This window comes from Camellia sinensis, chromosome 4 (assembly GCF_055761805.1).
Source record: "Camellia sinensis isolate YWXY chromosome 4, ASM5576180v1, whole genome shotgun sequence".
Taxonomy (NCBI): Eukaryota; Viridiplantae; Streptophyta; class Magnoliopsida; order Ericales; family Theaceae; genus Camellia; species Camellia sinensis.
In genome coordinates, this window is record NC_138964.1 from 206,715,081 (window position 1) to 206,727,243 (window position 12,163).

A 12,163-nucleotide genomic window follows, 5' to 3' on the forward strand; every position below is an offset into this window, starting at 1 on the left:
GTATGTGATGTTGAGATCCTGGCATATTAGAAATAGCTCAATGGAGTATATTTGTATCTATGTCATGTTAGTATTTTTAAGCTTCCGATAAGGCCCAGTAGATTATGTATACCAGGTTACATGTTCGTTTCTGAATAGGTCATGCCCAAACTTTTAGGGGCAGGTTAGGGGTGTGACAAGTGGTATCAGAGCACGAGTTGCTATCTCACACATGGATCCATTGAGCTGTAGGGTGTCTAGGAAAGATTTAGGCATCAAGCATGACATCCTAAAAGTATAAGATAAGTTTGATGGCAACATTAAGTGTACTCTGATAATGTTAATAATTTTGAACTATGTCTATTGTATATAATTGATTGTTATGTAGATCATGGTGAGAACAAGGACAGAGGAGTAGGAAGATGCTACTGCCGCACGGTTGGACAGGATGGAGAGAATGATTATGGAAATGGCGGCAACCTTACGGCAACAGCAGCAACAGCCACAACAGCAGCAACAACCACAAGAACAACCGCCACCGCTGCTGGTACCTCCACCGGTAGTACTAGAGTTCCATGCTGAAGACCGAACTATCACTCTCACTAAGGAGTTTAAAAAGATAAAACCACCATCTTTCAAAGGAGGGATAAAACCGATGAAAGCTAAGGCCTGGGTATTGGGCATAGAGAAGTTATTCGAAGTCTTTCCCTACACCGAAGCTCAAAAGGTGCAACTAGCTGCCTTCACTCTTGAGGACGAGGCACGGAGGTGGTGGATGCTTACGAGAGCAATCCATCCAGGGTTAACATGGGACAGATTTCTGGAGCTGTTTTATGATAAATACTTCCCTCAAAGCATGCGGGATAAAAAGGTGACTGCATTTGAAACTCTCAGACAAGGGAACAAGACTGTTGCTGAATATGAGGCCCAATTTGCAGAGCTAGCCTGGTTTGTACCGCACATGGTGGACACGGACTATAAGAAGGCACGAAAATTTGAAGGGGGCTTACGGGGTGCTATCCTGGACCGAGTTAATAGGTTAAAGTTGCCTACTTATGTAGATGTGTTGGAGAGGGCTGTTATCGCTGAGGGAAACCTTGCTGCTCAGAACTGGATTTCCGAGTGGAAAGGAAAGAGGCAAAATAATCAATGGTCAAAGAGAGCGACTATTCCACCAAACAAGAAACAAAACTCAGGGACTTCAAATACTTCTGCCCCTAGTCAGGGTACGATTCCTGTTTGTTCGGAATGTAGAAGGAGGCATCGTGGGACGTGCCATTGGAAGTCTGGAGCCTGTTATCAGTGTGGCAAAACGGGTCATTTGATAAGGGATTGCCCTCAGAGGAATCAACGAAATGGCAATAGAGCGGCTACTAGTTCAGCGGGATCTACACCAACTACTAACACCAAGACACCGGTCAAACCTAACAACAATAAAGACACTGCGAGGCAAGGCAGGGTATTTGCATTGGTTTCGGGAGATGTGCAAAATGCAGCAACAGTGGTGTCAGGTACATTTATGGTTCACGGTCATTCTGCTTCTGTTTTATTTGATTCTGGTTCTACCCATTCTTTTGTGTCGAAACTATTTGCTCCTAATCTAGATAAACCAGAAGAGATATTATCTTATCTATTGTGTGTGTCCTCACCCTTGGGGGATTCTATGATCTGTACTTCTGTATATGTTGCTTGTGAACTCCACCTTGGGGATATTCGGGTATATGCCAATCTGTTAGCTCTCGACATGATGTATTTTGATATTGTACTGGGAATGGACTAGCCGAGTGAACATGGTGCAACTATAAATTTTTTGACGAAGCAAGTTAATTTCCACCCTCCGGGTCAAGCAGAATCTACATTTCAAGGACAGGAGGTGACTTCCCCATCGTATTTGATTTCTGCAGTAAGGGCTTATAGGTTAATTCAGAAAGGGTGTCGAGGGTATTTGTGTAGCGTTTTGGAAGAGCAAATAATGAATGAGGGTACTGACGTAATTCCAGTTGTTCATGAATTTCCAGACGTTTTTCCAGAAGAGTTACCAGGGCAATTGATAGACAAGGAAATTGAATTTACAATTGAAGTGGCACCGGGAACTCAACCCATTTTGAAAACTCCGTATAGAATGTCACTAGTTGAGATGAAGGAATTGAAAATGCAGTTGCAAGAGTTACTGGACAAGGGATTTATCCGTCCGAGTGTGTCTCCGTGGGGTGCACCAGTTCTGTTTGTAAAGAAGAAGGATTATAGCGATCCCGGGTTTACCCTTGTTGTACAGTGATCCGGACATGTGTCCGTGGATGTTGGTAGTTGTTTATTATCTTGTTTGCATCCTTTTTACTTCGTATTTGAGTTATAGGATGTGTTGGGCAGGTTTGTTATAGGTTGGTTGTGTTTGGGAGCCTAGTGCTGCTGCCCAGATTTTTGGACCTTCACTCGAGCGAGGAGTTGGTCGCTCGAGCGAGAGTTGAGTTCGTGTCTGGTGGATCGAGCCAGAGTGGCTTCGCTCGAGCGAGCGATTGCATCTGGTTCTGGACCTGAGAACTGCATTTCTTGGCTCGAGCGAGCTTTCTTCGCTCGAGCAGTCTGGTTTGTTCTTCGCTCGAGCGAGAAGTCTGTCGCTCGAGCGTGCTTCTGGTTGCAGACCTGAGGGTTTGAGTTGTTAGCTCGAGCGAGCATTCTTTCGCTCGAGCGCACTTCTGAGTTTTTGGCTCGAGCGAGAACTTCTTGGCTCGAGCGAGAGTTTTCTGTGTCTGGTCGCTCGAGCGACAAAGGCTTCGCTCGAGCGAGCGTGTTTTATATCAACGGACAGTAGCGTTTTTGAACATCAGTTTTTTCACTTTCTTTTTCTTTCAAACCCTAGATCCGAGACTCTCTCTCTCTAAACCTACACTCTCTCTAAGATTTGATCTCCCTAGAGTGTGAATCTAGCCTAGGGCCTTTGTTAAAAAGATAGAGGGCGTTGAGAGCTTCTTCTTAATCTGAAAAAGTTTGGATTTGGAGCACGTTGATCTTCGAGTCTTCATCTCCTTTTTGGCTCAAACTTTGAGGTAGGGATATCCTACTTCTCTCTATGGGTTTTGTCTTTAAATATTAGTATTTTGAGATGTTGGGGTTGGTTTGATAATTTTGTGAAAGTTCGGGGCTTTTGTGTAATTTTACAAAAGTTGGGGTTTTATTTATAATAAACCTAGATGCATGTTCGGCATAGAGAAATGGAATAAATGCTGAATCATTGATAAAAATGGAACCTAAGGGTTGAAATGTTAATTATGGAAAATGACCTAATTACATTGTTTGATTAATTGGAATAATTAATTGTGAGAAATGAGAAAATGAAATGAGATTGTTGAGATTGGGAATGCAAAGGGTTAAAGGGTGTAGTTGAATTATTTATCACTCACCGGAATGAAATGTTGATTGAATATCCATTTGTGCATTTATTTTCTGTTTAGAAATAACTGATTTGAGCTATCGGTGGAGGATAGTCGTGATTGTTGTAGACAATGCATGATGATTAGGCAAACGGAAACTAATCAATGGAATGTGTCATGGAATTTGACGGTTGATAGAATACATTAACTGTATGTATTGAGTGATTGTATATAGAACCAATGTGTTTGTATACGTTATGTGTAGAGGAGGAGATGGGGGATGTACTCCGCGGTTTAGGGGAAGATAGGGGATGTACCTCTAAACCGGATAGTGTTGGGAGAAGATAGGGGATGAACTCCGTAGATACAGCTCATATGCTTGTCTAGAGAAGTGAAGATAGAGCTCATATGCTTATCTTTGTGAAATGTGGATACAGCTTATATGCTTATCTGTGAATGTGGGATATAGTTTTTATACATATCTGTTGCAATAATGATAGAGCTAACATGCTTATCTGTTGAAAAAGGGAAAATGAAAAGTAACTTGGACTCATAAGTCGTATGACATAAATATGTGATTTATGTGAATGTATCAGTGTTGGCCATCTATCAATTGCTAATCTTTTAGTCATTGTTCATGGTTGGTTTAGTGTATTTCTACTGGGCTGTGGCTCACCCTATATGGGAATATCATTTTCAGGTACAGGTAGCATGCCACCTCCAAGGACATAGCTTGGGAGGCTAGAGGCGGACATACTTTTGTCGTTTTATTTTTGATGTACTACATGTAAATTCAAGCCAAGGGCTTAATGTGTAAATGAGTTAGTACTCTTTTGTTGTAACCAAGTGTTAACTTGGAAAGCTGTAAGCCCATAGGGCATTTGCTTTTGTTGTTAACATGTAATACTTTTTGTAATGAAACTCTGATAAATGGAAGAATGTGGAACTTTTACATATCAATGCATATCTTTATTGATGGGTTTAATGTTGTTATTTTGAGGGCGTTACAAGGATGGAACACTCCGGCTTTGTATCGATTACAGGGAACTTAATAAAGTTACAATTAAGAATAAGTATCCATTGTCAAGAATCGATGACCTATTTGATCAGCTTCAGGGGGCACAAGTCTTTTCTAAGATTGATCTACGGTCTGGATACCATCAATTAAAGGTCAAGGCTGATGATATTGAGAAGACAACTTTTCGAACCCGGTACGGTCATTTTGAATTTTTGGTTATGCCCTTCGGAGTCACAAACGCACCAGCAGCTTTTATGGATTTGATGAACCGTGTTTTCAAGCCCTATTTGGATGAATTTGTGGTGGTCTTTATCGACGATATTCTCATTTATTCAAAGAATGTAGAAGTTCATGAGAACCATCTTCGCTTGTTCCTACAAACCCTCCGGGAGAAGAAACTGTATGCAAAGCTGAAGAAATGTGAATTTTGGCTACGAGAAGTGGCATTTTTGGGGCTCGTTATTACAGAGGAAGGAGTTTCCGTCGACCCGCACAAGATTGAGGCAATTGTGAAATGGCCAACTCCTACTAACGTGACTGAGGTGCGTAGTTTTATGGGGTTAGCTGGCTATTACAGGAGATTTGTTCAAGATTTTTCTAAAATTGCTGTGCCACTTACACAACTGACTTGAAAGGGAGTTACATTCGAATGGTCAGAGGAGCGAGAATCTGCCTTACAGGAATTGAAGACAAGGTTGACAACAGCACCAGTTTTGGCTTTGCCATCCGGTCAGAAGGATTTGTAATCTACAGTGATACTTCGCATAAAGGGCTTGGTTGTGTACTTATGCAAAATGGAAGAGTCATCGCTTATGCTTCTCGACAGCTGAAACCCCATGAGAAGAATTACCCCACGCATGATCTGGAGCTAGCTGCAGTAGTCTTTGCTTTAAAGATATGGAGACACTATTTGTATGGCACTACCTGCGAAATATATACTGACCACAAGAGTCTCAAGTACCTTTTTACTCAAAAAGAGTTGAATATGCGGCAGAGAAGGTGGTTGGAACTTCTTAAAGATTATGATTTGTAGATCCATTACCACCCTGGTAAAGCCAACACAGTTGCAGATGCGCTCAGTCGGAAAAGTATGGGGACTTTGGCAAGATTGGTTACAGGGCAAAAGAAATTAGCAATTGAATTGGGTAAGATGGAGTTAAACTTTGTGCTACATGGACAGGAAGCTTTAATGTCAGCGATGATGGCCTAACCAACCGTACTTGAGGAAATTAAGTTGCATCAGATAGAAGATGAAGCTATAAGGAAGATATGTGATGAGTTAGGAACAAAACCAAAGTCGGGATTCAGTTTGGTAGATTTAGTGCTCAAATTTCAAAACCGAATATGTGTCCCCAATGTGTTAAACCTTAAGCAAAAACTGATGGAAGACGCACATACCTCAAGGTTCTCAATGCATCCAGGAAGTACCAAAATGTATCGAGATTTGAAGCAAAATTTTTGGTTGCCAAGTATGAAAAAGGAGATCGCGGAGTTTGTCTCTAAGTGTTTGCAATGCCAGCAAGTAAAAGCAGAGCATCAAAGACCTGCCGGTTTGTTGCAACCTCTTCCCATCCCGGAATGGAAATGGGAACATTTGATCATGGATTTTGTTGTAGGGTTGCCATGGACTCCTCGGGGTATGAATTCAATATGGGTCATTGTGGACCAATTAACTAAGTCCGCTCACTTCCTACCAGTAAAGACTCAGTATAATGCAGACAAATTGGCGGTGATTTACGTAAATGAAATTGTGAGGCTTCATGGTGTTCCGGTCTCAATTGTGTCAGATAGGGATCCTAAGTTTGTTTCCAGATTCTGGCAGAGTTTACAAGAAGCAATGGGTACAAAATTAAAGTTCAGCACAACTTTCCACCCTCAGACTGACGGTCAATCCGAGAGAACGATACAGACTCTTGAGGATATGCTCCGAATGTGTGTGCTAGACTTTCAAGAAAGTTGGGAAACCCATCTACCGTTGGTAGAATTTGCGTACAATAATAGCTACCATTCAATAATAGCTCTCCCGTGTGTTGGGCCGAAGTTGGGGATAAATCCTTGCTAGGGCCTGAAATTGTTCAGTTGACAACTGAAAAGGTTAAAATCATTCGGGAAAGACTGAAGACTGCTCAAAGTAGGCAGAAGAGTTATGCGGATAACCGACGGAGGGATTTGGAATTTGAAGTGGATAGTCATGTGTTCGTGAAAGTTACTCCGATGAAAGGACACTCAAGATTTGGAAAGAGGGGTAAATTGACACCCCGGTATGTTGGTCCCTTTCAGATTCTAGAAAGAGTGGGTCCGGTAGCTTACCGAGTTGCCCTTCCGCCACATATGAGTCAAATGCATAACGTGTTTCATGTCTCCATGCTTCGCGGATATCTTCCAGATCCATCACACGTCATTGATTACCACCAAATTGAGTTGGATGACAAGCTAATTTATGAGGAAAAACCAATCCGCATTTTGGACCGACAAGTGAAACACTTACGAAACCGAGAAATTCCAATGGTACAAGTGGAATAGCAAGAACATTACGGAACCGACGCAACGTGGGAAAGAGAGGAGGAGATGCAATATCAGTACCCACATTTGTTTCTGCCCTAAGGTACAACAAGTTTGGAGGACCAAACTTATTTAAGGGGGGGAGAGTGTAATAACCCGACCCTCTCACATGTCTTCTGATATATTTTCCGTCCTTATTTTGTGCTTTTAATGCTTGCTGTAAAATCTAACGAGAAATTAAGATTAAGTAAACGAACTCTATGTTTTAGGGTGTCTATCTGTTTCACAAGAACATTATCTGTCACTATTCACACATTTGAATCAGAAATTGGAGGCCTTAACAGCTTAATTATCTGAAATTGATTATATATCTGTGATCAACATAATTTTTAAGTAATATTAAGCATGTTTATGAAATTTCAATTTCGGAATGATTAAACAATTGAATTTTGTCCTATATGCCTTTATTTATGAATATATACACCTAAGTCCTCTTGGACCTTGATAAAAAACATGAAATACCACTTGGAGAGAAATAAGGGTTTGAAAGGAAGAGAAAAGGGTCTCCAAGGGAGCAAGTGAGGAAGTGAAATGGGTTGTAGAGATCCTAAAGCTTAAGGTAGGTTTGATCTTTTGATTTGCCTCTATTGAAGTTAAGTAAGAACTTCTCCATGCTATTGTCTTTAAGGAGTAAGTGTATGGTGGTCTCTTGTGTTAAATTAGTTGGGTTATCTAATGGAGAATTTTATCTTCAAGCTTGAATTCACTTATTTACTCAAATGGTGTGTGTGTGTGGGTTGGATATGCTTATGAAGCTAAAAGAAATAAGGCTTCAAGTAGGTGTAATCAAGTTGTGTTCATGGGTTGTAAGATCTAATTATGCATGATTCATGTTTGGTTAAAGAGGGTATACTCCTCTTTTGGTTGTTTTGAAACCTACTCTAAGTGTTGGATGAAATTCTACTTTAATCTTTGGTTTTTATGCCAACTCCTTGGAATATATATGTATACAATGTGTTATGTTTTATGAACATAAGGAATTTAAATTAAAGGATGAAACTTGAAAGAATAGTGACTTGATCAAGCTTTTAATCATGTTTACCTTGTGATATTCAAATGATAATTCATGTTATGGTGATGTTAGGTTAATAAATTGCATGAATTTCATCTTGGGTTGCATGTAAATTGCCTTGGTGATGTTGAAATTTGGGTTGAAACCGAGCTGCCCCAAAACAGGGGTCACCACCGCACGTACGGAGGTCATGGCCGCACGTGCGGCCAAAGAAGAAAAAATTGGGAATGCATACTGTCTATGGCCGCTCGAGCGGAGGGGGAGGACCGCACGTGCGGTGCATGACCGCTCGAGCAGAGGGTCTGGCCGCACGTGCGGCCCAGGCTAGAACAAGGGTTCACTCAGTTTTGCATGCTTGACTCTCTGGTATTTTTAGAATATTTTCTAATGATCTTAAAATGGTTGTAAATTCATGCAAAGTGTAATGACTCGGGAAATGACTTAAGAAGGAAAAGGGAACTAATGTGCAAGTTTTGAATGTGTGCAGGACACACTCCGGGAGGAAGTAACACGTCATCTCAACACTGTGAGTAGTAGTACGTTTTACTTATAGCTAACGAATGCCGTTAGCATTCTATTGTACATGTTGATTATGCACCATGCGAATGATTAAAGAAATGTAAATATATGATCACTTTGCCTATTCTCATGATGTAAGGGCTTTAATGCCATATGTATCAAGGGCCACGTGCCATAAGTTTCAAGTATGTTTCAAGGGCCTCGTGCCATATGTTACAAGGGCCTCGTGCCATATGTTTCAAGGGCCTCGTGCCACATGTTCCAAGGGCCTCGTGCCATCACGTTTCAAGGGCTTATAGCCATATGTTTATGTTGCAGGATTGGGCCTAAGGCCGTTATGTACTTAGCACAGAATCAGACTAACCGTGTGAACTCTGCATCTTTATATGTATTGATGTGTTTTATGCTTCGAGTTAAACATCATTTTTTTTATGTATTACTATTCAGTGAGCCTGGCTCACTCTCTATTATGTCTGTTCTTTAGGTCATCAATCAGGAGGTCAGTCCTAGCCTTGACGCCGCTTTCTTTTGTCAACCTTTATGTGTCCAGGCACTATACAAGGCCATCCATTTTGTGAAGTTGTTAAGATGTTGGCTTGCTATTTAAGTGTCCATCTAAGGTTGATGTACATAACTTTTATGTTTTTTTGCATACACCCTATCATGGGGCTGGGACTGTAAAAGCATGTGTATGTAACTGTCATCCAGGGATATAGTTTTAAACTTTATCTGACTTTGATGATGTATGTGATGTTGAGATCCTGGCATATTAGAAATAGCTCAATGGAGTATATTTGTATCTATGTCATGTTAGTATTTTTAAGCTTCCGATAAGGCCCCGTAGATTATGTGTACCAGGTTACATGTTCGTTTCTGAATAGGTCATGCCCAAACTTTTAGGGGCAGGTTAGAGGTGTGACAACTCCTGTACTTGATCTTGGAGAAGTCCTATAAGCCCATAATACATCCAACAGTAAGTTATGTCAATCCCTAGGATTGTCTTTCATAACTCTCTGTATTCCTTTTTTCAAAGACTTATTGGATGATTCTGTCTGACCATTTGCTTGTGCATAATAGGGGATAAAATTAACAAGACTAATTTCAAACTCTGCCACAAAAGACTTTACCATTTTCCCATCAAATACAGTCCCATTATCCATAGTTATGGTCTTTTGGATGCCAAACCTGTGGATCAGATCTTTAATGAATCCAATAACTTTAATTTGGTCTACAGCCTTATATGGTTTAGCTTCGACCTATTTAGTGAAGTAGTCTATGGCCACTAAGATGAAACAATGATGCTTCGAAGAGGGTGGATGTATTTTCCCTATCATATCCATAGCCCATCCTCTGAATGGTCAAGGCTTCACAACTGCATACAAATCACTTATTGGTACATGTCTTATCGTGCCATGCTTTTGGCATGCTTGGCAACCTCTAGCATACTCTATACAATCTTTAAAGATGGTTGGCCAATAGTAGGAATGTCTTCGAAGCAGCTATCTCATCTTCATTCCAGGCTGATGAGCACCACAGATGCCTTTATGAACTTCAGCCATGGCTGTCAATGTCTTATTTGGCCCTAAACATTCCAATAACAACCCATCTGCTCCCCTTTTGTAAAGAGCATTATCATGACTATGTATTGCATAGATTGTAATTTAATCTTTCTGTTGGCTTTCAAAGATGGGCCGGTTAGGTACTGCATTATTGGATTTCTCCAATCTTGGTCTTGTAAGTCATTATGATTAACTTCCAGCACCACATTCCTTTTAGTTAAGGGTGGTATTATTTTTTGATATATTGCTTGACTTATGTTCATTTGGGTGTTATCCATTCTCTTGAAATTCGAAGCTTTTTGAGCTATATCATTGGCTTTGTTATTCATGAATCTTGGGATATAAGTCACATGTGCTATCTGAAACTGAGAAAACAAATGTAATGCAACAACATAGTATGGTAACATCCTTGTACTTTGACATTTGAAATTTTTTTTTACTTGGTTAACAACCAATTGAGAATCCCCAAATATATCAACTGCATAAGCTTGTAATTCAATAAGCATTTCTAGTCCCATTATTAAAGCTTTATATTCAGCTTGATTATTGAAACAAGTAGTTTCATTAACTTTGAAACCATGTGTGGTTTCTACCCCCTGTGGTGACTTAATCACCACACCAATTCCAGTTAGACCATTGGCTTTTGATCCATCAAACCACATTTGCCATGGCTCAATATTAACCATATCAAGATCCATTATCTCTTAGCTTTCTATCTGACATGGATGATTTGCCAAGAAATTAACTAAAACTTGTCCTTTTACTACTTTTTGGGGGACATATTCTAGATGAAATTCTGATAAAGCTAGTATCCATTTGCCAATTCTTCCTCTTAACATAGGTCTAGCTAACATACACTTAACCAAATCTGTGGTTGCAATTACCAAGTCAATTGTAGGTAAAAGATAGTATCTTAATTTCATTGCAACAAAATACAATGCAAGACACAACTTTTCTATAGTTGAATATTTAAATTCACAAGAATTTAAAAACTTACTAAGGTAATAAACTGCCTGCTCTTTGCCTTCTTCATTGTCCTCGGCTAAGAAAACTCCCAATGAATTTTCTGCTGCAGCAATGTACAACTTTAAGGGCTTATCACTCTTTGGTGGCAGCAACACTGGAGGCTTGGCCAAGTAGGCTTTAATTCCTTCGAAAGCAGTTTGATACTTTGCTGTCCACACAAACTCCTCTTCATCTTTATACCTTAATAAGGAAGAAAATACTTTAGTTTTCCCTGCAGTGTTGGAAATAAATCTTTGAAGAAAATTAACCTGTCTAAGGAATTTTTGTACTTTTTTCTTACTTGATGGAGGCTTGACTTCAATGATGGCTTTGGCTTTATTTTGATCAATCTATATTCCCTTCTTGTGTACTATATAGCCTAAGAAGTTTCCAGCTGATACACCAAACGTACATTTGAGAGGATTAAACTTCAACTTGAACTTTCTCATTCTTTTGAAAGCTGTTTCCAAGTGAAACAAATGTTCTTTCATGGATTGGGATTTTACTACAATGTCATCAATGTAACACTCTAAATACCCTCTAATGAGATCATGAAAGATAATGTTCATAGCCGTTTGATATATAGCCCCAACATTCTTTAGGCCAAATAGCATTTTAACCCATTCGAATGTGCCAATGTTCCCAGGACATTTGAATGCTGTCTTATGGACATCCTCCTCTGCAATGCAGATTTGGTTATAACTGGAATGCCCATCCATTGTAGATAAAATCTTGTGCCCTGCTGAACTATCCACCAATAAATCTACTATGGGCATGGGGTACTCATCTTTTAGGGTTGCTAAATTTAGGTTTTTAAAATCGATACACACCCTCATTTTACCATTCTTTTTAATCACAAGCACTCTATTGGATAGCCATTTAACATATCTAGTTGTTCTAATAAAGCCTTCTTTAAGGAGCCTAAGAGTTTCCTCCTTGACCTTCTGAATCACTTCAGGACTCATCCTTCTTAGTTTCTGCTTGTATGGCTTGAAATTAGGCTTCATAGGGAGCCTATGTTCCACTAATGACCTATCTAATCCTGGCAGTTCATTATAAGACCATGCAAAATAATCTTTATATCTCTTTAAGACCATGAATAACTAGTCCCTGTCAAGAGCACTTAACCAAGCACTGA

General features: G+C 39.9%; 1 protein-coding gene across 1 annotated transcript; it reads left to right on the plus strand.

Moving 5' to 3' along the window:
• Positions 1-448: 448 nt before the first annotated feature.
• LOC145824402 (uncharacterized) lies at positions 449-5,000 on the plus strand. The gene is made up of 3 exons (XM_082924050.1): positions 449-1,696; positions 1,760-2,206; positions 4,650-5,000. Exons 1-3 carry the CDS (start codon positions 449-451, stop codon positions 4,998-5,000), a joined length of 2,046 nt encoding a protein of 681 aa, XP_082780176.1.
• Positions 5,001-12,163: the final 7,163 nt, after the last annotated feature.